We start from the raw sequence: 27,924 nt of genomic DNA, 5'->3' as shown, positions 1-27,924 counted from the left end.
ACTTGAATAATAATTTACTGAAAGATAGTTTTTACCCCCACCCTCTTCCATATATCTTTATTCCCATTATGTTGAACCTTTTCGATTTTGTGTTCAGCAGGACTGTTTTTACCTCTTTACGTTCTACTTGTAAACGCTTCCTTACACACACACTCAACTTATCATTTCTCTTATTTTGAATCATTATTGTTCATTTAAATAATTATGGTTAATCGAAATTAGTATTGCAATTAGAATCATTATTTTTGTAAATTTGAATTATCACTGTATATTTGAATTATTATGGTTATATTGAATTAAGATTATTATTGTAATTGAGATTTTATCATGTTTATGTGCAATTTATATGTTTTTATTGTAAATTCAATGTCAATTCAGCCTTCGTAGCTGCTAAATTGAATGAAACATATCTTGAATCTTGAATCTTGAAGCGTTTAACAAGCATAACGATGAAAATAAATTATTGGTATTATACTTGTTTTGTTTTTCTCATTCAAATCAACATTTTGTTGAGATGGAGCCAGTTGGTATAACTAACAGTCATTTTTTCCCCTCCTTTTTTAGTTCGATTTCAGATAGGAACATTATTATCAGGAAGATCAAACTCAACTTCAGTTTGGGTCAATTTTTTATATGTTTGCCGCCCTCTCCGACGGTGTTCATGAAACATTAAAGTACTTTGTGCAACCAGAATAAAAAATTTGATCCACTTTATGAGCCAAACTAGGCCGCAGGACAGGTGAGCCTCATTTCCTTATAATTACCTCTCTCTGGAATGCTATTTACAGACACTAGGTACACGTACGAGTGTTATTTGTCGTTTGAAAATTGGTTTGTTCTATTAGTAATAGTATTGATTACGGTCCCATGTATCCAATTTTGCGTGCGTAGAAAAGTGGGCGTTGTATGTTCTTTGTTGTCTGCAACTGCAATTGTGCAAGATCGAGAGCCACACGTGACGGGTGCGGTTCAACGAATTGTATTTATGTGTTGCGGTTAGTCAGGAGGCTCCTAGAGAGTAAAAATCATTTACTAACGTATGCTTACTTGGACTCCGAGTCCGCATAACGTTAGCAATCAACAATGAGAAACAAGATGCCGGCATAACCATAAACATTTGATTCGGGCAAGTCTCTGACTGGCTAGCCTTGCACTTGAGGACTTTGTGATAATATTTTTTAATATTTTGACATATACTTCTTCATCATGACGCCTTGACATTCTTTCCATAGACGCATAAGTGAGACCTACACACCCGGATGGATTTACCTAGGAAATCCGTCTTTAGGGTGAAAACGGTTTGTACGGGTGAATTTTATTTATCTATGAACCACTCGGGCACTCACACAACATGCGAGGTTAGTAATACTAACCTCGCACAACGCATGTGATTTCATAGTGGACTTTGACGTTTTCATTCATCACACGAATGTGAGGGAATAAAACATGCCAAACCTTTTAATATTTCTCCACTATGTTAATCTTGTAATTCTACATTCGTATTTTAAGTTCATTTTAAAAACGGAATTATTTATAAAAGTGTTTTTATCGCTTACCTCCAAATATCAACCGTTCAATCCGTCCTTAGTTATCCTTAATACTGCGGTGGAAATTACGCAAACAACAATCGGAATTCAATTTTGCGTATCGAACATTCTCTATTCAAGTCGTCGGCGCATATAAATAGGAAATTGTACCAAAAATCAACAGGTTGCATCTCATGTATATACTTACAGTTAAAGTACGCCATCTTTTGACAAGATGATGAAGAAAGTGGATTGAACGAGCAAGAAAATAATGCTGATCGCCTAGAATGCAGCTAGCAGTACAAGCTGCAAAACCGTAAACAAACCGGCTTGTGAATAATATCGCGCGCCCTCTTTAGGCAATAATTGATATCCACGCTGAGCAGGAGGTATCTTCGTGAAGATCACAAAAAAATGCTCTTATTTTATTAAAAAAACAGCAAAGAGAAGTCAACAAATGATCCATATGGTTCGGTAAGTGTCATAGCGTAATTATAATTCTTAGCTACGATGTAAAGTCATAGTTATTTTAGTAAAAAGGGTGTGAAAGATTTGTGTGCACCAGGTGCATATGAATCCTTCGCATGCGAGATGATTTAAACCATGGGTGCACTCGGGTTCATTGCCATAAATACCATCCTGCCTATGGGAATCAACAGGTAGGACTAGTATGGTATGCCAACACTGTACACAGCACACAATTTCAAAAATCATTAAATTGTCACTTTTGTGACCAAAAATGCTGATTTCCATATAATAGTTGCAATTTATGTTTCATTAGTAACTTGGGAGTACTTTTTTGATTCACCAGAGTGCTTGAAAGAAATTTGGGGCATATTTTTGTGTATGCTCTCTATTGATGGAAAGAAATATGTCTAGATGTCTATGAACCTTCATACGCCTAACGCGTATAAATGGACAAAAGTTATTTTGCTACAAATGGCAAAAATGAGAGGTATCTTACCAGACTGATCTCGTGTAGATCCCTCGATCTGTTTGTCAACAAAGCAAATACAATAGGCCTGACCCTTGAACCGCTTCGTTATGACATACCTTCGATTAGTGACGTTACAAAATGCCGTTTTGATGAACAATCTAAAAAATTTTGTTTAACAATACCAAAATCGTGATTACAATTTATAATCACATATTAAATTTAATCTATCTATAAATTGTTCTTCAAAACAGCATTTTGAAACATTGTTAATCAAAGGTACAATTTATAGATAAAGTTATCCTTTAAGAATAAAATTTGAATTATGATTATGAATAATTATTATTGTAATTATAATCAAACTTCATTCTTTATTTTTTGTTAAATGATAATTTTCATCTAGATCTATAAATTGTTTTCAAAACAGCATTTTGTAACATACCCCATCAAAGCTACGTTTTAACAAAGCAGTTCAAGGGTCAAGCCTATTGTATGATGTTTACGAATGGATCCACAAGATGGGTTTGGTAAGAAACCTCTCACTTTTCATATCTATACTATGAGATTTTTTAAACCTTCATATGCATTAGGCATATTAAGGTTTATAGATAAATAAAATCCCACAAATTTAAATGATTTCTAATTCTAAAGATAGATTTCCCTAAGGAAATCCATCCGTGTTTACATGTCTCGCTTAGGCATGTATGGGGACCATTTCAAGGCTCTGTGATGTAAAAGTATATGTAAAAATATTTTTAAATTTCATCACAGAGTCCTCAAGACTAGGTAAGGCTTCCCTTTTCAACAACCACCTTGGGGTTAAAGGTAGGTTGGCTTTCGCAAAAGGAACTCTTTCCGTGTTGTGTCTTACTGATGTAATTTCATATTCAAAGAAATATTCAAAGTAACAATCCAGAAGCACTTAAAGATAAATTCCAGTTTTGGTAACGATCTCAAAATGACTTTTTACAGAATCTTATATAATGACCACCCAAGTGTCTGTATGAATAAAAAATATATGCCAAAGGATTCTGAAAGAAATTGTGTAATTGCTGAGAATTAAGCAAAATAAGCGCGGATTCAGTCACTTCCGTCGGGTCTTTATTCCAGCAATAATAATACACTGTCCCACGTGTGCCTATCTGTGTTGGTGATGTTCAGTGTGAACATTTTTCAGCGTAGATTTCAAGATTTCACGAAGTTCAGTTTATTTAACTGTACCAGATCTAGATCCTTGACGATTTACTGACATTTAAGCCTGGTTTTATAGACTTTGTCATGAAATCAGTGTTTACTGCAACTACTGGTATTTCTCTTTAAAGCAAAACCAATACCAAGCAATGCCTGTTACCTCCACGTAACAACCATTAGCGCACCCTACCCCTGCTCGTTTGGCCCCTTTTAGAGGAGTTGGGCAGTATTCTGGAAGTGAGTAAGTAGTCTAGTAGAGGTGCTGGTCAGAAAATTTGGATCGTCCCAGCTAACAGGGACTCTCTCAATTTTCAAAGATTTCTCCACACAAGAAATCTAGGAAAGTACATTCACCTGTCAAGTGCCGACACCAATTAAGTGCACTAGTCAATGTAAACATCAGGTTTCATAAAAGATTGTTGGAAGACAGTGAACTGAGGGGATTAAGGTCACTGAATCTATTTTAAGCAAGTGCTCTTAATCCCTGTAATTGCTGTCTATGTTCTGCTGGGGTAAGTGAAACAAAAGGTCCCATAAACAAGGACAATCTCAATTTATCAAGACATGATCTGTCTTGGTTTATGAGGATATCCTTGTTTTCTGGGACAATCCCAATTTTTGGACCAGCACCTCTATTGTCAATGTGATACTGATAGTCTAGTGTGTGGTAATGTCTAGTAATTTTAAATTCAAGTAGTATGACTGAGCCTCTGAGACAAAAATTCAAGGGGGCCCGGACATGGCATGAAGCACATTGGCATTCTTTTTTTTAGTTGTTTTTACAAAAAGATTGGGGGGGGGCACTCTAGCCCAAAATTGTTGTGTTTTCACCTTATTGGTACTAGGAGTGCGTGTCATGAGGCTTAATCGTTAACGTTAGCCAGATATTAAAGAAACAGTGTTTCAAACAGTTGCATAAACAACTCAACATGATCGACGAAAAGAGGGCACTCGAGCAGAAAGGAAGAAAAAAAAGCAATTTTGGAAACTCCAAAATAAACCTAGAAATCTGTGGTTTAGTTTTGGAATTTCCAACCTTGTTTTTGCGAGTATTATAATATACCTTCAAAATGACTAATTAAAGAAAAAAAGAACACAAAAAAGTCATCTGCATTGAATGAGTGTTTAAATGAAGCTTCTAAAACCGATCTGCCTGGATTTGAATAAATATTTTTATCTTTTTTCTGGCCTTGTTTATCATAGAAAAATTACCCAGACTTATCATAAGGAACTTCAAGGATGAGTGTGAAAGCTTTTGAGCTGGTTCCAGCCGTAGAGCGGTTGAAACTGCTTGGGGAGAGAACAAGCAAAACTTCAGTAAGTTTAAAATACTTTAAAATACTTCATGTAGATGTTATGTTTGTATGTTGCTGGAGCTAACATGCTTGAAAGAATAGCAAATAATGTTTGTTTTCTTTGATCAATAAAATATCATTTTCATAATGATTTGAGCCTTCTGAAGGAAAACTGTTGCCTTCTGGTACAAAAAAGGAACTTCTGTTACACAAAGGACCTTTTAGTGTAGTAGTCTTTAAAGAATTCGGAATAAATTGCAATGTGATCACCAGGAAATTTATATTACATATCCTGACTTTGATTGAGCCAGCAGTAGGATATATGATGGGGAGATATTTTTAGGGGGGAAAAAAGGGAAACAAAGAAGGAGGGCAGAATAATTGAAGAAGTTTAAGAGGTAGAAACAAGAAAAAGTTGAGGGAAATGAGAGAATGGTTGTATACATACAAATTTTTTTTCATTTTGTTTTGTCTTATCCTCCTTTTGTCTCATCTTTCTTTCCTATAGATTGAATGTATAGAATGCTGTGGGAAGAATCTCTACATTGGGACAAGTGACTGGTAAGATTATAATTTTATTGGTGGGTGGGTTCTTCCAGTAACACTTGTGAATTATTGTGATACTCCTGCCACTTCCAAGGATTACCCTGAATTTAGCATGTTTACTTACATTGTGGTAGGACATACATGTGTCAAACAATACCTCCTTAACATCATTTTGAAAAGCCAACTCCAGTTCGTTATGCATACTATGAAAAAGAAAAGAAAAAGGGAGTGTGGAAAGCTGAATATCAAAAGAATCCAAGTGCATGACAGTTTGTTTCAAGTCAATATTAGAAACAAGAAGAGATTTTGTCTGTTCAGTGAGGATTTGTTTTGTTTTTCATTCAGTTTTGGTATATCCAGGTGGCCTTTTCGGAAAATTTACAACCAATCATGGGGTCATACATGTATATCATTTTCTCTAATCTCATGTTTAATTTAATTCATCCATGAGATGGGACTTGGGTTGATGTTGTATTCATATATATACTGTACAATTGTACAATTTGATGTTAAAAAAAAAATCCTTTTTGAAAGAGTAAAATGAGAGGAACCATTTAAAACAAGTTTCATCAAAATCGGTTATGAAATAAGCAAGTTATTGACGTTTAGAAAGTCTTGTTGTACTTTCTCTGGGGATCCTCAAATTGGCAAATATGCTTCAAAATGGCAAATGGACAGTGAAAAGGTTAGTTGATGTTAAACAAAGTGATGTTAAGGAAGAGAATGTGTAAAAGACATGGTAAAATTCCATAGTGACTAGTAATACTACAACTTCAATTTACAAGTTGCCAAAGACAGATGTAGATGGAAATAAATGCCATCATAATGATTATTGTGGTAACAAATAACGCAGCAAATGCAGGGAAAATATTAGTCTGCAGGCACAGACCCTGATTGTAACTTTGATCAACAAGTGTGTCCCCTCGCAAAGACTAGCACATACAAAACTTGCTGTTTCAATTCGAGAGGGTCTTCAGTACACAACGAATGAGTAGGCTGCAATTCAGACCCTTTACTCAAGTGAAGGGTTTGCACAGCAGACTAGGAAAATGTCTTGTCTAAAGAAAGATGTCTTCATTTGTACAGAGAAAACCAAAAAAGTCTATCCATAAAGAATGATCATTCGACAACTCCTTCAGTAATTAATTTAAATCATATTTATCTTTCATTTCAATAGTTCTGTTTTGGTAAATTAACACATGTGAGAAAAAATATGTCGGTTTAAAAAATAAAATTGTCTTTAATTACATACAAATGGAAGAAAAACATCTCCCCATTTAAAATGTGCACTTGACAAGAACTACATTATATATAAATGAACATAGTAGTAGTAGTACTTGAAATGAAACTAAATTTCATATTTCTTCTTCTGTTTTCCAATTTTCTTCAGCTTCGTGATCCATTATTTGATAGAAGAGAAAACGCAGCCGAATGGCAAGATCACATTCTTCTCTGAGAAACAGTCGCATAAATACTTGGCTGTGGTATGTTATGTCTCTTTTTTATGTTTGAATACAGATATACACCTTTCATATGGTAAAATTATTTCAGATTTCGCTCATCAAATTGGCAACATTTTTTATTTGCTCCTCAAATTGGTAGCATTTTTTTATTTTGCTCCTCAAATTGGTACCATTTTTTTTGTTCCTCATATTGGTAACATTCTTTTATTTGCTCCTCAGATTGGCAACATTTACATACTTGGAAATCAATATATGGATATGACATGAATTAGAATTGTAACAAAAGTTGCCAGTTACTGATTTTGTAAATCTTTTTAAAGATATCAATGTCAATTTTATGTATGTAATGGTAAGTTTCTATTCAACAACAGTACTACATAATTTGTAAGAAATGGTGTAATTTTATTAGTATACTTTGCTCAATCATATTCCATGCATGATTACTAGTATTCTACATGTAGGTGAGGAAAAATTGTAAAAAGAGACTGCAATAAGTAATTTTCTTGAAGATAAACTTTAATTTGACTTACTGTTTTGTGTAAAGTAATGGATTATGTGTTTACAATAATCTGTCAAAAGAATTGAGAATGAATGTGGTATACATTCTATGATTTCTTTTAAAATAACAGGGGGGCGTTTCACAAAGATTTAAGTATGACTTAGAGTCGCACTTAAATGTCTAGTTGCGCGCAGTATAAAAGGTATGACAGTATTGGTCAGATCATGCCAAGAGGACGCGCACTACTGCGTATTGATCAATAAGATTGCGTGTTGCATATCATGTACGCGTCAACATTTAAGTGCGACCTAAGTCATACTTAAATCTTTGTGAAACACCCCCCAGGTTTTATGAAAATGGGCCTTCATATAAGTACTTCATTCTTTTTTTGTAGAAAATTTGAAATAAGATGCACAAATTTGCCTTGGAGAAAGATGCATACTTGTAACAATGTAATGTATTTACACATGGGAGAGGGTAAAAACAGTAAAATTCAAAATTAATAATAAGCATCTGAATGTGAATGTCCTTTTTACACAAAACCTTATATTTTAAGAAACTGAAAACCTTTTTCAAATATCTGTTACGGTTTTTGCGGAGCAATCTTTTGAATTTGATGACCATTTTCAATTACAGAACATGTATTTTACATTATTTTGGATAAATTTGATAACTAAAAAAATATTTTACAATTTTGGTTCAAAATCATCTAATGTTGTGTGTGAAGGTGTAATAATTACCAGTAGCAAATGTCTTTATCATGGGTATTTTCAAATTTCTCAGAGAAAATTTTGCAATCTACTACAAAAACGGATGTAATTCCGTTACCATGAAACTGAAAAGTTTTTCCTATGAACTAAATACTTGCTTGAATTTTATATAATTCTGAATTCTCTGATTTCATGTGACTTGCTAAAGACTGAGCAACATTTTTTTGAAATATAATTTCTAATTCTGCTGTAACTGTGGTAACGGAATTACATGGTAACGGAATTACCATTATCATATCTTTAAAGGGGTGTGCGTTAGCCAATTTTGTTCCAATGGCATGTTGATATCTTAGCTGTAGATCACAGTTATAAACATTAAAAGCCTTCTGATTAGTAATTACACTCCAAATCAGGATGAAATTATACAATTACTTGACAACAAGTCCCATTCAATATGGCCTGAGTATAACATTCAGAAAAAGGGCAAGATAATGTACATTAGCATCAATAAAGTATATTGATGGAGCATACAATGTAGGTGAATGCCTTACAAAGGATTAATGGGCAATCAATTCTTGGGGAGGAGTAGAAAAATGATTATGCAGGATGATCTTAACAAAATTTTCATTCAGATTGATTTTGCAAAAAATGTCATTGCCAAATACCAATTCTAATGAGATCCAAATTACTGGACGCACAATCACGAAGTGACCATGTTCACTGTGTGTGCCTTGGAAAAGAATGGCATTCCTTTTTTTTTGTAATTGCCTCTGATCAATTCACCCTCAACAGACTTAGTGAACTTTTCAGTAAAAGAAATTCCGGGATGGCTGGGAGTATTTCTCTGCATCAAAGAAATGGGTAGTTTTCAGAAGGGACCGCCTACTAATTTAAGCGATATCTTCTGTGTAACTGTCCTTGCAACGGAAGATTGGATATTCTTTGCAACAAGCCATGGTGAGGGACCAGACTCTGGCATTGATTGGCGAACAGTGTAGCGAGCAGTAAAAAGTAATGAGTGGAAAAGATTGAAGTGAGATCCATAATTTACAGATGTTACAAGAATCACATGCCAAAAAATCATACTAAATCTTTATACAGATGACATTTCCAAAAGTAAGGTGGATTTGACAGATATTCAAGATGCCTTAATTAGCACCAAACCAATAATGTGCTCCACCCCTACATGTATGCAATGGATGCTCAGAAACATGCAAAGTCAGCATCATCCAATAATCACTGCTTCACAGATAAAGTGAGTAACGACGATGACCCTTCAAGTGAGGATGATACACAGAATGTGAACACTTCTCTAAGGAGAGGATGGTGATAATATTGAGACCAACAAAGTCATTAATAACAAAACATCTGAGAACAGCAACATACATGTAACTCAGTTTGAAATGGGTAGAAATGTATGTACAGCATTCTGCTGTGAGAGAAATGCTAAGAGACAGTGGTAGTATTCTCATATACATTCTGATATAAAATGAAATATTTTATCTCTATTAAAATAAGTGATATAAAATCACCTAAAATTCATTCCGAAATGGTATTCCAATAACCATTTTGTCTTTGTTTTATCTCTGTGACACAAACCTATTTTTGAACCAATTTGTAATGAGAAAGGCTGTTTTTTGTAGCACTCATCTCATTCAACCAATTAAAAGCCTTTCTGCCATGAGTTTTGGCAAATGAGTGAGATGGCATTAAATCAAATTCTGTGCCTACAGGGATTTAATTGAAAAAAAATGAACAAAAATATGAAGTCAATATCACATCATTTTGTACTTCATTTCATTTCATAAACAACATTAGTCAATAAAATTATTTGAAATATTTCTTTAATCTACAAGAATAATGTTAGAGTAGTACTCTAATGATTAAATGATTTATCATTTTCCTTTATTCTTATTTCAAAGTCTTGAGCGAATTGACCTAGAAATATTGCTGAAATTGAAAATGTATAGAGAGAATACATGTAGCCTCCACCTTATTTGCAGTTCTTTTTTTTTCTTCAAAGGAAATTTGGTGCAGGCACATCATCTGTGATGCAATGATTGGATACGCGATAAACATGTCTATATCCTAGGCACTGCTTTGTCACATATCTTTAGAGACGGAAGATAAAAATGCATCTCGGATAAATTTTCATATTTTATATAAAAGATAAAAATTTCAATATAATAAAAAAAAAATCATGGCCCAAGAAAACCAACTAATTTCATGAATATGACATAAGATCATCAAATCACTGCAGTTTCTTAGGGTCACATTTGGGAAATACATCTGTCAGGAAGATGTCCGATATTGACTTTATACTCAGATCTGCTATAATTGCAGTCCTCAGTGAGCTACATATAGACAGAAAATGAATCCTTACCTTTAAAAAAAATTAGATTGGTGCACTGATTAAGAACCAATTTATTGCTTAGTTGTCCACAACATTTTTTCAAGATATAAATGTCAACACTATTTTCATGAGGTTTCAGCATTGTTTCTTGTTTTCAAATCATTTATTGAACAACCAAATAGAAAGTTTTCAGTTTAACTGTTTTAAGATGCCAATTGTATGTGAAACTATGTTTCTATTGAGTATTCAAATACTTTAGAATATCTTAAACTATCATCTACACAAATCTTTGACAAAATTTGCAGATCTGATAACATGCTGTCCTCAGTTTTTGTAAAATTCCTAATGTGTATACGTATGGCTGTAGTCCATGTAATTCCGTTACCATGATTACTAGTGATGATTTTTGGCCTTTACATAATTCTTTCCATCAGTACAGGAGGCAAAAAGTGGCTAGTAAGTCCTAATACCCCTAAAATTGAAAATGAACTAAAATTTAATTACCACTGATCCCTAATATTTTGTAAAATCATGTTTATTCATGGTAGAGCCACCTATTACGTACTATATACTTATATTTTATTTAATATTAGAGACGTGAAGTACTTAGATTGTGTTAAGTATTAGAGAAGAATGTATAAACAAGCTTTATTGAGGCATTTCACCAGTCCTAAATGCCTAAAAATATAATTTTCCTTCCCAAATGTCAGAGGCGTAATTCCGTTACCATTATGTGTAATTCCGTTACCATGTACTTGCCCTAAAGAAAGACCAATCATGAAAATTTGTTGATGATATTTGTGAATAAATTACTTTCAAAATATAGTTGACATTATAATGAATTGAATCAGACATTAACTTGGAGCTAGTGTGTTGTAGATTTCAGAGAAACTTTTACTAAACTTTGGGTTGCAAAATGACTCATTTCTCTGGTAATTCCGTTACCATAGCACATATCCGTCATTCACATCTGAACGTGTGAGGGGTTTTCTAAAAATCTTGGTTCAGTATATAGCACTAGTGGCCATGCATAGTACAAGTATTAGGTTCAGAAAATTTGAAAATATTGAGATATCTGGATGCTGTGAGCAAAAATAACAGCAAAATTTCTCTGATTTGTAATTCCGTTACCATGGAATTGCCCTGTAATGTATTTAACACTTGATAAAAAATTCAATTGTTGGTGATTATTTTTACAGAGAAAACCAATTCAACAACTTCAGGCAGCCTCTGCCCTAACCAGGATACTTGTACTGTGTGATAATGTTCTGACGTTGCTCCATATGTTCAATCTAGAGGTATGTGTGCACCCTTATTCACTCTCATTTGTTGATTTTAAAACTTTATAAATGGCTTGATTCATTGAGAATTCTGCTGTACATTTTTATCCAATTCTGATACCCACCTTTTTATCTTGAATCTTGAATAAACTTTGACATTTCAACTAAAGTAAAAGGCTTTTTTTTCAAGCTTTGCAGAACCCAACTCACTATAAGATCATAATGACATAATGAGAGGAACACAATCAGAGATGATTTTCAAATCGACTTTTAATTCATTATTTGAATTTTTAAAAATGTGCTGTAATACCAAACCTTGTAATTTACCCATTCTTTTATATCTTTCTTTTCTGCCTAGCCTATTCTAAGCGGTGCCAAGATCAAAGGAGTGAGTATGAATAGATGTTACATAGTTGGATTCCTTACCCCACATGTAAAGCAATTTTAACTGAAAATTATGAGTTGTGGCGATTTTCAACTTGCCAATCAAGGTTTCCATTGTAGTTACAATAATGGCAAGGTTACCATAGTTTATGAAACAGGCTGCAGATATGGGGAGTGAAATAGTACCGTTATAAACATTCATTCTATGCTCACAAGTTAGACCCGTTTACCGAATTCAGTAATAGGCAAAGGGTTCAAAGAGCGTTATTTTTGCGTGGAAGAGCTCATGACATAATAGTTCCGTTTTGGTGTCCTGACGCATATCATCTGAGTTTGTAAGGATTTCATCATTATATGTTGAATGATGGTGGTAGTTTGCTCATTTCTGGAGAGATCTCCTGTAGTAGTATATTAGTAGAAGTAAAAGAAGAAGTACATGTAGTAGCAGTAGTAGTAATAGTAGTAGTAGTAGTAGTAGTAGTAGTAGTAGTAGTAGTAGTAGTAGTAGTAGTAGTAGTAGTAGTAATAGAAGTAGTAGTAGTGGTAGTGGTAATGGTAGTAGTGGTGGTGGTGGTAGAAGAAGAAGAAGAAAATAAGGAGAAGAGGAGAAGAAGAAGTTGTTTCAGAAGTAGTAGCAGCAGAAGTAGTAGTAGTAGCAGTAGAAGCTTTAGTAGTAGTAGTTCCAGCAGCAGTAGTACTACTAGTAGTAGTAACATTAATAGTGGTAATTTTCTTTTTATTGTTCTTTCTTCAATTCTCTTTATATCAAGGTGACATCATTCTGTGTAAATGAGAATCCAAGAAGTGGTAGTCCTTTCAGCGTTGAGGTAGGTACAATATTTTAAAGGGGACGTTCATCCTTATGATAAGGACGTAATAATAAAAGCAGGAAAAAATGAGGATTATATTGGTAAGGTTTGACACAAATTTATCAAAAATAATAGAGAAATAAGAATTTTCAAAGATATGAGTTTGTGACGTCATATAGGAGTGGCTGCTTCAAATGTAATGTAATTTTTTTTCTCTTTCTCCTTGTCCCTGTATCTCGTTCTTTCCTTTCCTATCTTTCTTTCTCTCCGCCTCTCTCTTTCTCTCTCCTCCCCTCTCAGTTTCTCTTCTCCCCCTCTCCATTTCTCTTCTCCCCCTCTCTGTCTCTCTCCTCCCTCTCTCTGTTTCTTTCCTCCCTGTCTCTCTCTGTATCCCTGCATACTTTCCCCTTCCCTCTCACCAATCAGATCGCTGTGGCCACAAAGAGGCGTCTGGTTCAAGTCTACTCTGTGACGGAAGACAAGATGGTCCTGGTTAAAGATGTATCCATACCAGATATGAGTGTCAATATTGTGAGTATACGATGATGATGATGATGGTGTTGATGATGACGGTGATGATGATGGTGTTGATGATGAAGACGATGGTGATGATGACAATGATGATGGGGGTTGTAGTGGTTGTGGTGATGGTGATTATGAGAATTAAATTTATGATGATGTAGATGGTGATAATGATGATGATAACGATGATGATGATGATGATGAAGATGACTGATTAGGATGATGATGTATTCATTTCATATCACATACTGTATTTCTGTCAATATCGTCTGTATGATAATAGTAGGCTTTACAATGCTGTCTCTGTAGAAATATTATGGTTTTAGGTGCACAAGCTAAGTAGTACACATTCTGCATTTGCAAAATCTTCACCCTTTTGAAATCGAAATGTATTTGATTGTATCTTCCATAGGGCATCGATTCATTTTGCGTCTGTGTTGCCCTTAGCAACCAGTACATCCTGGTGAACTATGACACGGGTCAAATCACGGACCTCTTTCCCATCGAGACGGAGCATACCACGCCTGTCATCAAGCGTGTTGGAAGGGTAGGTTTTAATCTGGGCCCTGGTACATGAAGCTTTGTGACTGATTGTTGTGCTGATTCCTAAGATTGATTTCATTGATTATTGTGTTACGGGGCCTCACATTCACTCACAAAATCAGGGGAATGTTTTGTAAAACAAATACTCAATAATATTCACTCACTAATTTGGTGTACACAAATCAGACGCATGAACTTGCTGTAGCTTTAATAGAAAGTGAAAATCACTGACTCGTTGTTTCATGATATATACTGGTATCAAAGGAAAACATACCCTAGTACCCTTTTATGCAACCTTGCAGCATACTCATTATAGGTTAAATTGCTGGTAATCCCAAGGTAAATGTTTACTTTAGCCAGTTTCTGTAATTTTGTTACGTAAAACTTTGTTTGGAAATAGCCACTCTTTTTCTTATCAAGCCATTTTTTAAGAATAAAATGGCGTGATAGTTTCTGGGGAGTGTCTCTTGGAAGGACTCGTCTAATGTTTTATCTGACAAGTCTTGTATTCATCCGACAGTGACCAAAGTAAAAGTACTTTTCAGTCAATCAAACTCAGGGAAAGTTGTAAGATCTGGGGCCTGTTGCAGAAAGAGTTGTGTTTAAAGGCAAATCAAAATATGAAGCACAAGTCCCCGAATACGGGTGCTTCATTGGCTGAAAATCAAGTTGTGCAAGATTTTTTGAGTTGCATTTGATCACAACTCTTTCTGCAACGGGCGCCAGACAGCTTGCTAGACAACAAATGTTGATGGAACACTTCCCAAGATTAATCTTTGTTTCCATTAACATGTGATCTGCAATCACTGGTACAGTGGATTTTAATGTTTCTTTCCTTCATTCTTTTCTCTGTGTAGGAGGAGTTTTTACTCGCCGGTCCCGGTGCCCTTGGAATGTTTGTCACCTCCGGGGGCATGTCTCAGAGGCCGCCACTGAAGTGGGCGGAGTCTGTTTCAGCGGTCAGTTACACCTTTCCTTACGTGGTGGCGCTGGATGATGAATTCCTTACAGTCCACAGGTAAAAAAAAAATATATATATTTTATCTCAGATAATTATAATGATTATAATGTGGTTTCTTCTCAAATAATGATAATGTGGCCCAGTGGATTTGTCTCCTGGGCCCGTTGCATGAAAGATACCATTTTGGTAACTTTTCCATCCAAAGGTAACTAACATGGTAGCCAATTAGTATCAAGGATTTCAGGGAAGTCACCATTGGATGTCAAAGTTTATGCAACAGGGGCCCGGACTTTGAAGCAGGGTCATGGGTTTGATACCAAGCCATGTTTTTCAACAAGAAATTGATTCAGCTGCACCCAACCCAATTTATAGACCAGCTTAGCCAGGGTAATGCACAGCGCCTTGAGTACCTAAAGTGGATATGTGTGCTATGAAAATACCCTTTATTATTATTATCATTATTTTTAGTTCAGAGGCAGTGTTGTCACCTGGGAATATTTTGATGGAAGAAATTTAAAAAACTGAACATTTGACAAAAATGAGGTGGGTTTAAGGGATTTAATGTTAGAAATATACACATAGAAGTTGCTAACACTACCTTGGATGTAGTGTATTTTAGTTGTCAGAGAGGGGATTGGTACCTTTGGAATGGAAAAGGTATTGCATCAAATGTCAGTCAAATACTTGAATTACAGAATTTTTTTCAGTCTCGTGCTGACCAACGTATTAATAATACTCCCTGTGGTAAATGAATTCCATGCTTCTATTTTTGCCCTACAAAAACAATAATATTTATATGTGCAGCACAATTGTGGATGAAATTTGCTGAAGGAAAATACACTATAGCTGGGATTTGAACCCTTGACTCTTAAAATCTGAGATTCGGGACCACTTAACCACTATGTTTTGAATCATTTGTAGGAATTCCTCATGAAGAACAAAGTTTTCAAAGCACTCTTAGAGCTGCCTTGTTTCGAATCACTCAAAAGCTTGTTAGCTATATTGGTTCCACAATTTAGGCACTGTCGTTTTTCCTCTTTCTCAAATTTTCAATCTTTATGTTCTTGTTGTTCCCATGTGAATGACGACAGCACAATGCTCGATCTTAAATTGTGACTATTGATTTAATGTTTTAGTTGTTAGATACTTTAACTTAATCAAATGATGTACATTTATTGATAGCATCTCACCTCTCAATATTGAATAATAATCTACAATTTAATTTCTGTTCTTGCACCCCTCATCTCGAATGGAACCACCCTGTCAACTTTACACTCTTTCATTCAACAGTGTATTGGACCAGCAGCAGAAGCAGACCATTCCATTTCAGGGAGGGAAGTTATTGGGTGACTTTGAAGGAAAGATGTTTGTCGCTTCCAATAAAGAGGTCTATGCATTGGTTCCACTTCCAGTTGAGAAGCAGGTGGGTTTCACAAAACAAATAGTTGGTGATTTACACAAACTGATGTGCTCCGAGCCAATCAGGCTCAATGATATATGAGAGATATTTAAGTTGAAGTGTCTCATACTCCTCACAATCTTACTCCTGGGGAGCGTTTCATCAATATTTTCATCCGACAAGTTGTCAGATCTGACATCTTTCTATGATTTTGATTGGCTGAGAGGCACTGTTCATATGGTCACTGTCGGATAAAATGGGACTTGTCGGATAAAACGTCCGACAAGTCCTTTCATGAAACGCCGCCCTGAAGACAGACAGTAAATCTTTCCGAAAAGCCTTCAATATAAGTCTGGGTTCGACCCAAGAAATTTTTTTCCTTGGATTTTCTTTTCTAGAACCTGAAAAAAATCATATTGTTATCATTTTTCCAGTGGGATTTAGCTTTAACCTGTTGAATACCAATATCTGCACTTCATATTCAATGTGTAGGAACCCTTCTGTTCCAGTAGGTAACAGATTAACTTTTTGTTTTTACCCTCTTCACTTATATAACAGGTACAAGCATTGCTTGCTGACAAACGAGTAGAAGAAGCCCTGAACCTTGCCAAGAATTACAGGAAAGCTGGACTTGGGAAGGATAAGTTCATGCAGGTAATGATAATTTCCAAACCCATTCACTCAAAAATAATCAAAATTGAAAGAACCATGACCCAGAGAGAGGACCATTGATTGGAAAGAGTAACATGAAAGGAGCGATTTAAAACAAGTTACATCAAAGTTGGTTAGAAAATCAGACAGTTATGGAAGACTGAAAAGTCTTTCAAGATATTCTATTGTGATCCTCAAATTGGCAAACATGCATCAAAAGGGCTGATTTGTTTTTTTCACGGATTTTTGCCTTTATGTTACATATTTCTCCTGACCTTCACATATGTGGTGTGAATTATATTTTCCCATGACATATGTTAAGCTCAGAATGAGGAAAGATACAATTTAAAATATAATTGGTGAAATCTGAAACAAATAGAGTTGTCCACGAAAGTAAGTCATTTTGAAGCATGTATTCCACGTTAAAGATCCCAATACAAAGTACAGTAAAATTCAAGTCCTTTATTTGTTATGGAATGATTTGTTAATTTTGCACATTTTTAATCGTGTTTCGCTTTTCATGTACATGTACAAGTAAGAACGAATTCTTTAATAATTAAAGTAAGCAAGTATACTTTGATACTTTTTGCATATTATAAGCAGTCCTTTAGAGCTACAATGTATACATGTTTTCAATTCAATTCGGTTTTATTAAAAAATACTCATCAAAAAGTCCGAGGACTAACAATGTGAGTTTACATTTTAAAAATACATAACAAAGAAATGAATAAATACATAACATGCAGTGAACATTAAAGAAGAAAAAACATTATGTATAAAATGCTATAATAGTATAAAAAGAAATAGAATGAGGAGTTGCATGTAATATGACAGATTTAATTTGTGTATATATATAAAAAAAAAATACTCTTTTTACAATTCTTACCAAATATCATGATAAGGACTTATAAGCTCTCATTAATATTCTGTTTAGATATATCCTACAACTTGGCATCTCCCAATAATATTATTTTTTTCAGATGTACAATCGCATACAGCAACAGGCAGGTTTTATTCAGTTTGCCCAGCTCAATTTCGCTGACTCCATGGAATTATTCAAAGAAGCTAAACTTGATGTGAGAGAGGTAAGCACCGGGGAGCAGCTAAAAAGAAATGATATTACCAAAAACTGTTATGTGTCACCAGGGTCCCTTCTTACAAAGAGTTACAATTGATCCGATCAATCGTTACTATGGACGGCCAGGAATGTCAACATCTATTATTCATGTTTGTTCAAAATATTGTCTAACTGTGATGTATATTCATGCATTCATTGTTTTCATGAAATACACTGTGCTTTTCTTTGTTTACAAAGGTCAAAGGTGCGAATTTCCTAAAGAAAATTTATGACACCTATGGATTTCCATAGAGTTATGATTGGTTGGATTAATTGTAACTCTTTGTAATACAGGGCCCAGTTTTCATTATTCTCTATATGCAATGATGTGCCTAGTTAAATTCAACTACTCTATATCTCTATCCAAGATCTATATCCCATAAGATAACTCGATTGGGATCATAACGGAATCAGAGAAAATGTGAATAAGCAATAACAAAGACATTTTTAGTCATACGCTGGTGTTGTACAATTTTTCAGAGCATCCAAGTAGTACTGATGGCAGTGTAGTACATGTAGGTTTCACAGTACACCATGTATCTTTCTTGGGCAAGTGTTGGTCCTAACAAGGACCACCTTTTCAGGACCAACACTTGCCCAAGAAAGATACATGGTGTACCGCGAAAACTACTACACTATTCTTCCTCGCCATTGAAACCTGCAGAAGTTGCGATACTGATGGTTTCATACAAAATACTGATTTCTAAAGTTTCAGTTGTGTGTGTTGTCTTATGGCATTTCTTTGAAAATATTTATTTCCTGTAATATTAAATTCCTGATTTCAGCTTTTCAAATACTAAAATGTTTGTGTTAAGGGTGGCAGCTCTGATTTTTTTACCTGGAATCTGGAAAAAAATCATTTAGAAGGAAGAAAAATACTATTCTTTTTTTTCAATTGTGCTAGTCTCTTGTGAAGACCCTTTTGTTTAATAAATTTCAATAATCAGGGTCTGTGCCTGCAAGGTAGTGCCACCCTTGTTACAGTGGAAAACATTCCTGAAAAAAAGGTGATATAATTTGTAATTTTTTTTTCTTTTCTTCATTGGCAAAGCTGATCTGCCTCTACCCAAACCTGCTGCCTTCCAACTCCAACTTCCACCGAGCGATTCCTCCGCTTCACGACTTTGCCGATATTAGCCAGGTTGTGAGAGGAAAGCCTGACAAGGCGACAGAGTGTAAGCAGTTTCTCATGGACTTCCTTGAGGATGTGAGGGAGACTGACCTAGCAGTGGGAATGAAACTGGTAAGGTGGTGTAGAAAGTAAGCGCATTGTTATCATCGGGTTTGTGATTGAATGGAGTAAAAAATTTTAACCAGTGTGCTTTCACATTGGAAGGAATTCTAATTTGCACATAATTTCAGGAAACCAGGGGGGAGGGTTAGTATGCTGAAGATACTCATTCGTCTTGTTTGAATCCACCTCCGATGCTGGCCTCAAGCCTGCAATTTGGTGCGTATACACATACACCAGAACTAAACTGGAACTGCTTTGAGGTTCTTTATCCATGACGACTACTCAAGTGACACGTGTGCCTGTCTTTTCATGTCAACTTTTTCTATTGTTTGCTGTTATACCTATTTCTCGTTCAGTGGTTAAGCCGTCTTTTAGGTGTACTCAGTCCGGTTCGGCAATAAAAAATAGTGAGCATATACACACACATTGAGCCGCCTTTGGACTAGCCTCGGTCCATCTTTCGACATATGGGTATCTTAGGCCTTAAAGTTAGTTTTGTTTAAAAAGAAAATAATATCCTCTCCATTCTTTGTTTCTCTTTTCATCCCTCCTGCTTACCTTTGTTAGCACTTTCTCAATCTCTTTGTCTCTCTCTCTCTCTATGTCCTCTCTTCTTTACTCTCTTTTTCTCCATCTGTTTCTCATATAATGAAGCTCTACGCTGAATCTAACCCAATAGCAATAAAAATACTTTCATTTGTCTCCTCTCTCTCTCCTTTTCTCTCTCTCTCTCTCTCTCTCCATTTGTTTCTCATATTAGGAGGTTGATACTGCTCTAATAAAGCTTTACACTGAATCAAATCCATCCATATTAATGACTAATGTTTCTCTCCTCTCTCTTTTCTCTCTCTCTCCATCCTTTTCCTTGCATTAGGAGGTAGATACAGCCCTAATGAAGCTCTACGCCGAGTCCAACCCATCCAAGTTAATTACCCTCATCTCAAGCGAGAACTCGGTTGACCCAGAAGACAGTCGTGAATACCTTCAGCGATTCGGTCGCCATCATGCTCTGGCGCTTCTCCATAAGTACCAGGGGGACAGTGAACAGGCTTTGGTCATATGGTCAAGGTAATGACTCTGTCTCACTGTAGGTAAAGGCAAAGAAGTGTATTTGCTGCGATCATGGATTTCATGAGGAAGTCTATAAAGTCAAGGGGCCCGTTGCAGAAAGAGTTGCAATCAATCCCAACTCTAAAAATCATGCGTAACTTGATTTTCAGCCAATCAACAGTGCGCATTTGGGACTTGCAATTGATTTTTTGACTTGCGTTTAAACGCAACTCTTTCTGCAACAGACCCAAGGTCAAATTGGCATCACATCATGGTAGATCAGGGACCCATCTTACAAAGAGTTAAGATTGATCCGATCAATTGCAACTATGGTAAGCCACCAAAATCAAAATTTTCTATGCATGTTTGCTCATTTTTTTCCTAGATATGAATGTATATCCATAAATTCATTGATTTCTTGAAAGCTCGGTGTGTTCTCCTTTGTTTACAAAGGACATTTTGCACATTTCCTGTAGAAAAACACATGACACTGATGGATTTCCATAGAGTTACGATTGATTGGATCAGTTGTAACTCTCTGTAAGATGGGCCCTTGGTTTTATACTAACCAAATCCTTACCCTTACCACTGTTCCATCTCTTTAAAGAGGTTGGATGTCATTGTTTTCTATCTGTCTCTGTCTAGTGCTCTCTTGCAGCATTTGTTTATCCTTTTTTTTCTTTTTTTTGAACGTATTTAATCAGGTACAAAAGATCAGTATAAAACTGTTTATCATCAATGACCTGATGAAAACATAAAGAATAACATAAATCATCACATCATACATGAAAATAAAGTCAAAATCTAAATCAAGGATAACAATACTTAGTAACATATATAAACAAATATTGTTACTTAAATGGTAATATTAGTCAAACTGAAATATTTTAAATTATTAAAAGGGAACAGTAACTAATTTTAATACTACTAATTGTATGATTTATTCGCTGATAAAAACAATGAACAATGAAATAATTCTGGCACAATAGAAAATCAAGTGAAAAAAAATGGCAATCAGTTAAAATGTATGTCTAACTATAAGATATCAAAGGGTTAGGATCATTACAAATAAAAGCAATGTAGTGTGCACACATTGTGCGGGAATCACTGATTGATTCTGCCTGTCATCTCTTCAATATTTCCAAGCCAGCTTTTTCTTTTACGTCCCCTTCCTCTTTTTCCTTCATTTTTCCCTCCATGATTTTCTTTGACAAAGATCCATGTCTTCTAAACTTAACCCTGTGAAAACATCACTCAAAGCTGAATGATGACCATTCTGGGAATCACCAACACAGATAAGCACATGTGGGGCAGTGCATTATGATGGCTTGAAAAAGATGTGACATTGGACTGGAATTTCATGCTTTTTTGTCAGCAATTTCTCAGAAATTACATACTTCTACCACAATCATTTGGCACATAAATTTTTTTACATATGTATAAGCACTTTAGTGTTCATTTGTTTTCTTTAATATGCGCCTGGGAATATGATATTTCTAGAAAGAAGGAGCTTTGTATATGCCTATGAATATCATTATTATCACCACCTTTTTGAGTGTAACAGGACTTAATTCTTATGTTCTTGTCACATTTCATTATCACTATCATTAAAAATATGTTTCAGATAATGTTTTTATCTTTATAAACCATTTTAGATTAGTTGATGGAGACATTGCTGATGATACCTTCCCTGGACTAGGATTTGTGATTGATTTCTTATCAAGGTAAATAAAATCAATTTCAACACCATTCTTCTTGTATTAATTAAAATCAATTTCAACACCTTATATTAAATAAAATCAATTTCAACACTAGTCTTATATTGATTAAAATCAATTTCAACACCAATCTTATATTAATTAAAATCAATTTCAATACCACTCTCCTTATATTTGATGAAATCAATTTCAACACTATTCTTCTTTTATTAATTAAAATCAATTTCATCACCATTCTTTTTATTTTAATTAAAATCAATTTCAATACCACTCTCCTTATATTTGATAAAATCAATTTCAACACCATTCTTCTTATATTAATTAAAATCAATTTCAACACCATTCTTCTTATATTAATTAAAATCAATTTCAACACCATTCTTCTTATATTAATTAAAATCAATTTCAACACCATTCTCCTTATATTTGATGAAATCAATTTCAACACCATTCTTTTTTTATTGATTAAAATCAATTTCAACACCATTCTTTTTTTATTAATTAAAATCAATTTCAACACTATTCTTATATTAATCAAAATCATTTCAACACCATTCTCCTTATATTGATTAAAATCAATTTCAACACCATTCTTCTTATATTTAGTAAAATAAATTTCAACACCATTCTATTTATGTTAATTAAAATCAATTTCAACACCATTCTTCTTATATTAATGTACATTGTGAACCAGATTAAACAAAACTGAGAATCAATGATTCATGATCAGGGTACTAATGATAATTACAATGTGAAGCACTTAGAAACACAAAGCATTAAGCACTATATATATTCAAAAATTATTATTATTTATAACTTAATTTTAACTATAATAGACGGATGATATATGATTGTAAAACTTCGAGTATTGTCTTTCATCTGGTATACATTACATGGTTATTCGTTTTGTTTTGTTTTTTAATTTATTGTTTTTTTTTTAATTTTTTTTTTTTTTTTTGGGGGGGGGTTCTTTTCATAGCCTACTGCCTAAATCTGATGCAATTGATAAGCTTTAAAGAGAAATGCCAGTAGTTGCAGTAAACACTGATTTCATGAGAAAATCTGTAAAATCAGGTTTAATTGTCAGAATATCATCGAGGATCTAGATCTGGTACAGTTACATAAACTGAACTTTGTGAAATCTTGAAATCTACGTTGAAAAATGTTCACACTGAAGATCACCAACACAGATAGGCACACGTGGGACAGTGTATTAATAATGCTGGAATAAAGACCCGACGAAAGTGACCGAATCCGCGCTTATTTTGCTCATTTCTCAGCAATTACACGATTTCTTCCAGAATCCTTTGGCACATATTTTTTATTCATACAAACAGACTCTTGGGTGGTCATTATATTAGATTCTGTCAAAAGTCATTTTGAGATCGTAACCAAACTGGAATTTATCTTTAACAATCAACAGGGATTTTCCAGGGCTTTTTTCAGCCTTTTGCCTCGAGCCCCATGTAGTTGTTTCCATGTTATTTGTTCAGGCATTAGTGAGTGAGAAAAAACTATCTGAAGAAGGGATATTGAAAGTCACTTGGCAGACTGCATCTGAAAGAAGAAAAAAAATGTGTAGAAAATTAAATATCTACTCTTTGATACGATACCCCAAAGAAAATAACCAAGGATTTAAGTTCTGTTTCTGTAAAATGATGCTTGGAATTTCATATTTTCATTGAACATAATGCATTTTCATTGTTTGCCTACCATAGCTATCACATCATTTACAAAAGACTTATTTATGTCTGACTGATCATCAACGAATAGTAATAATAATGATAATAGTAATATGGTATATTTACCCAGGGTAACTACTTCAGTTTCCAAAACTGTTCTACCAGTGGGCCCTACTATTATTATTACCCCGGCTTTAGCTGAGCTGCCTAGGCGCTCAAGCATTCAAGGAATTTCTTCCTACCGGTACCCATTCACCTCACCTGGGTTGAGTGCAACACAATGTGGATGAGTTTCTTGCTGAAGGAAATTACGCCATGGCTGGGATTCAAACGAAAAAGAATGTTGAGTAAATCTGACAGGTAGCAAATGTCTTCATTTGAAATTCAAGCATTATTTGAAGAAAGAAATAGAACTTTGTCATTCCTTGATTATTTTAAGGTATTTATTACTAATCATTTTAAAACATTGATGAATTTGTACATATTTATATAATTGGGCAGTGTCATAAACTAAAGCAACCTGTTTGTTCATTTTTATTATCTCACCTGCGAAGCAAAGTGAGACTATAGGCGCCGCTTTTCCGACGGCGGCGGCGGCGTCAACATCAAATCTTAACCTGAGGTTAAGTTTTTGAAATGACGTCATAACTTAGAAAGTATATGGACCTGGTTAATAAAACTTGGCCATAAGGTTAATCAAGTATTACTGAACATCCTATTAGAGTTTCATGTCACATGACCAAGGTCAAAGGTCATTTAGGGTCAATGAACTTAGACCATGTTGGAGGAATCAACATCGAAATCTTAACCCGAGGTTAAGTTTTTGAAATGTCATCATAACTTAGAAAATATATGGACCTAGTTCATGAAACTTGGACATAAGGTTAATCAAGTATCACTGAACATCCTACATGAGGTTCACGTCACATGACCAAGGTCAAAGGTCATTTAGGGTCAATGAACTTTGGCCAAATTAGGGATATCTGTTGATTTCCCCTCATAACTTTGAAAGTTTATGGATCTGATTCATGAAACTTAAACATAATAGTAATCAAGCATCACTGAAAATTTTGTGCAAGTTTGAGGTCTCATGATTAAGGTCAAAGGTCATTTAGGGTCAATGAACTTTGGCTGAATCGGGGGTATCTGTTGCATTACCATCATAACTTTGAAAGTTTATTGGTCTAGTTCATTAAACTTGGACATTAGAGTAATCAAGTATCACTGAACATCCTGTGCACGTTTCAGGTCACATGACCAAGGTCAAAGGTCAATGAACTTTGGCCGAATTGGGTGTATCTGTTGAATTACCATCATAACTTTGAAAGTTTATGGATCTGATTCATGAAACTTGTACATAAGAGTAATCAAGTATCACTTAACATCCTGTTCAAGTTTCAGGTCACATGATCAAGGTCAAAGGTCATGTAAGGTCAATGAACTTTGGCCATGTTGGGGTTTTTTGTTGAATAACCATCATATCTCTGTAAGTTTATTGGTCTAGTTCATAAAAAGTGGACATAAGAGTATCACTGAACATCATGTGCGAGTTAGAGTAGTATTCAAAGTCAGCACTGCTGCTATATTGAACCGCGTGATGCAGGTGAGACGGCCAGAGGCATTCCACTTGTTACAATGATATGTTCACAATAACCCAAGATATCATAATTTCATTCAGAGCATTACATATTTTTACATGAAATTGAAAACAGAGAAGAATCATTTCATCAAAATCCAACGCATACAGAGGTCGGACTTACATCCACGTGGAGCGTTGTGGCCCAGTGGATTAGTCTTCTGACTGAAATAGGGGGTAGTGGGTTCGAATTCCAGCCATGGCTGGAAAGAAATTTATCCACATTGTGCTGCACTCAACCCAGGTGAGGTAAATGAGTACCTGGCAGGAATTTATTCTTTGAAATGCCACCGCACTGTATAAGGCTACGGGCCTAAACACAGAGGGTAATAATATCCAACTGAGTGCATAGGTATGCATTTTTGGCAGTGATATGTGCTATATAAGCATGTTGATATTATTATTATATATGTCTTGGAATTTGTGAATATTATCTCTTTTACAGTTTATCAGATCATGAATTGGTATGGAGGTATGTGGACTGGGTCATGAGAAAGGAACCGGAGAGTGCAACCAAGGTAATGACCAATTGATTTTAATCACTCCTGGTTTGGTGTTGGTTGTAAGAGTGATGGTGCAGACTTGCCAACCAGTATGTTTCAGGCGTATTTAGTATGTTTTTGCAACCAAAATACGGCAGTACATTTTTTTCTTTAAAAAATACTTTTTTTTTTACAAAATCGTGATTGAGAAAAATCATCTTTATATGTCTCTATTTAATAAAATAAACAAATATGGTTATTAGATCAATGTACATGTAATTTCAGGTAACTTTTTTTTTTTAATCATTTTGTTAAAACCAGGGTGAAGATATGCACATGTTTCAATGTTTTTTTTTTCATCTGCAAGAGCAGTGCACATTTTAGCTTGAGTGCAGCTTGATCGCCGCGATGAGCGAGTGCGCCAAGCAATTTATTACAAAATACACTTTTTGGGGGAAAAATAATTTTTTTTATATCACAGAATACAGTTTTTCATTCACAGAGGTTGGCAGGTCTGATGGTGATGATAAAGATGATTATTAAGTCTTTATGCGCTGGGCCATGAACCCCTCTATGCTGAATTATTTTCAGGGTTGGGTCAGGGGAGGTGAATGAAATGGACTTACTTTAACTTTCACTGCAACATTTTGAGGGGAAATGATTCACAGCAAAGTTGTAAAGAATTTCACAAGCTTTCTGACTATAACATGTTTTTTTTACTGATGATCAGAAATTTCCTAAATAAAGCCTAATTTCACACATTATGGTATAAAAGGATAAATACGATGGATTGTTTCTTTGAGTGTGAATTTGCGAAGTTTGCGTGGCACCGAGTGTGCACTGGTGCGAAGTAGCGTGGAAAAGGTTAAACCCACATTCAAGGCAATGAATAATGATTTCGCTCCCACGCTTCAAAACAAAGTCGCAAACGTAGATAATGTTTTGTCATGTGCCCTTCATGACAAAAGCAACCAAGAAGTCTGTCAAAAATTGGTGAATCAAAGCGGCAGTTTCGTCCTTGACAGACGACATTTGCAATTTTGTTGTCTACTCAGAAACAGGACGGAACTGTCGTTCCATTTCACAAATTTTCGACAAAATCCTCCCAGCTGTTCTTTGTCATTCAACAGGCATTTTCAATACATTTTCTGTGTTCTTGGATTCATCCTACCTATTGGTAGCGAAAACTTCCTATTATCATACCAAACAGTAATTACAATAAATTAACAGAAGCAAAAGATTAATATATAATCCTACATACATATTTTATATGAATTAAGTTGACATTGAATTGATAATTTCAGATATTCACTGATAGACCAGAAAATGAACCTGTTAGTGAGCGAATGAGACCGGATGTTATTATTGACTATCTACACGCCTATCCCACCGCTGTCATCAGATACCTTGAACACCTAGTCTTCGTCAAGAAAATGGAGGTAAGTCATGAAATGAAAAACATTTTGTGATGATGATTTTGATTGGTAATCTCTTTATTCTTCTCTCCCACATTGATGTTTTAATCTTACTTTCCTTTATCTTAATCTCTCAAAATGTGATTCTTTTTTCCTTCAGTTTCCCATCTTTCTATAATTCCTTTCATCCTCTTTTTTTCCTCCCTCGTTTCGTTTACGTCACTTTCCTTCTACAATTTTCCCTTCCTCAATTCTCCATATTTGTATCTTTGTCTTGCCCACCAGAGGTGAAGGGAAGACTTGAGGATCCAAATGTTGTCCGTCTGTCACAAACATTATGACACGTAACTCTGCAACTATAAGTCACTTTTCAACCAAACTTAGATGGTAGATGTACTTGTTATTTGGTCAGAGGTCACATGGTAAGGTCAGAGTTCATTTTGAGGTCAGCATAAAAGTCTACATGCAAGATTCTTGTGACAAATGTTACTCCATACCAGTTATTTCACAATGAACTTTTGATA

The 27,924-nt window shown here is 34.8% G+C and overlaps 1 protein-coding gene across 2 annotated transcripts; it reads left to right on the top strand.

The window, feature by feature from the left end:
- The first annotated feature begins 651 nt into the window (after window positions 1–651).
- Window positions 652–27,924, top strand: LOC121417104 (transforming growth factor-beta receptor-associated protein 1-like). 2 transcript variants are annotated; one of them, XM_041610681.1, is made up of 18 exons: window positions 652–739; window positions 4,855–4,968; window positions 5,455–5,507; window positions 6,883–6,976; window positions 11,717–11,815; window positions 12,156–12,185; window positions 12,952–13,008; window positions 13,417–13,521; window positions 13,925–14,059; window positions 14,913–15,073; window positions 16,307–16,439; window positions 16,974–17,069; window positions 18,047–18,151; window positions 19,235–19,426; window positions 20,292–20,485; window positions 22,123–22,191; window positions 25,949–26,021; window positions 27,290–27,924. In XM_041610681.1, exons 2-18 carry the CDS (start codon window positions 4,891–4,893, stop codon window positions 27,452–27,454), a joined length of 1,839 nt encoding a protein of 612 aa, XP_041466615.1. In that variant the 5' UTR covers window positions 652–739; window positions 4,855–4,890; the 3' UTR covers window positions 27,455–27,924. The 2 variants fall into 2 exon arrangements, with proteins under 2 accessions (XP_041466615.1, XP_041466614.1); XM_041610680.1 differs by having other exon boundaries at window positions 676–739; window positions 4,839–4,968.

Source organism: Lytechinus variegatus, chromosome 6 (assembly GCF_018143015.1).
Source record: "Lytechinus variegatus isolate NC3 chromosome 6, Lvar_3.0, whole genome shotgun sequence".
Classification (NCBI taxonomy): Eukaryota; Metazoa; Echinodermata; class Echinoidea; order Temnopleuroida; family Toxopneustidae; genus Lytechinus; species Lytechinus variegatus.
The sequence above is the reverse complement of the archived record's forward strand: the minus strand, read 5'-3'. Positions and strand labels throughout refer to the sequence as shown.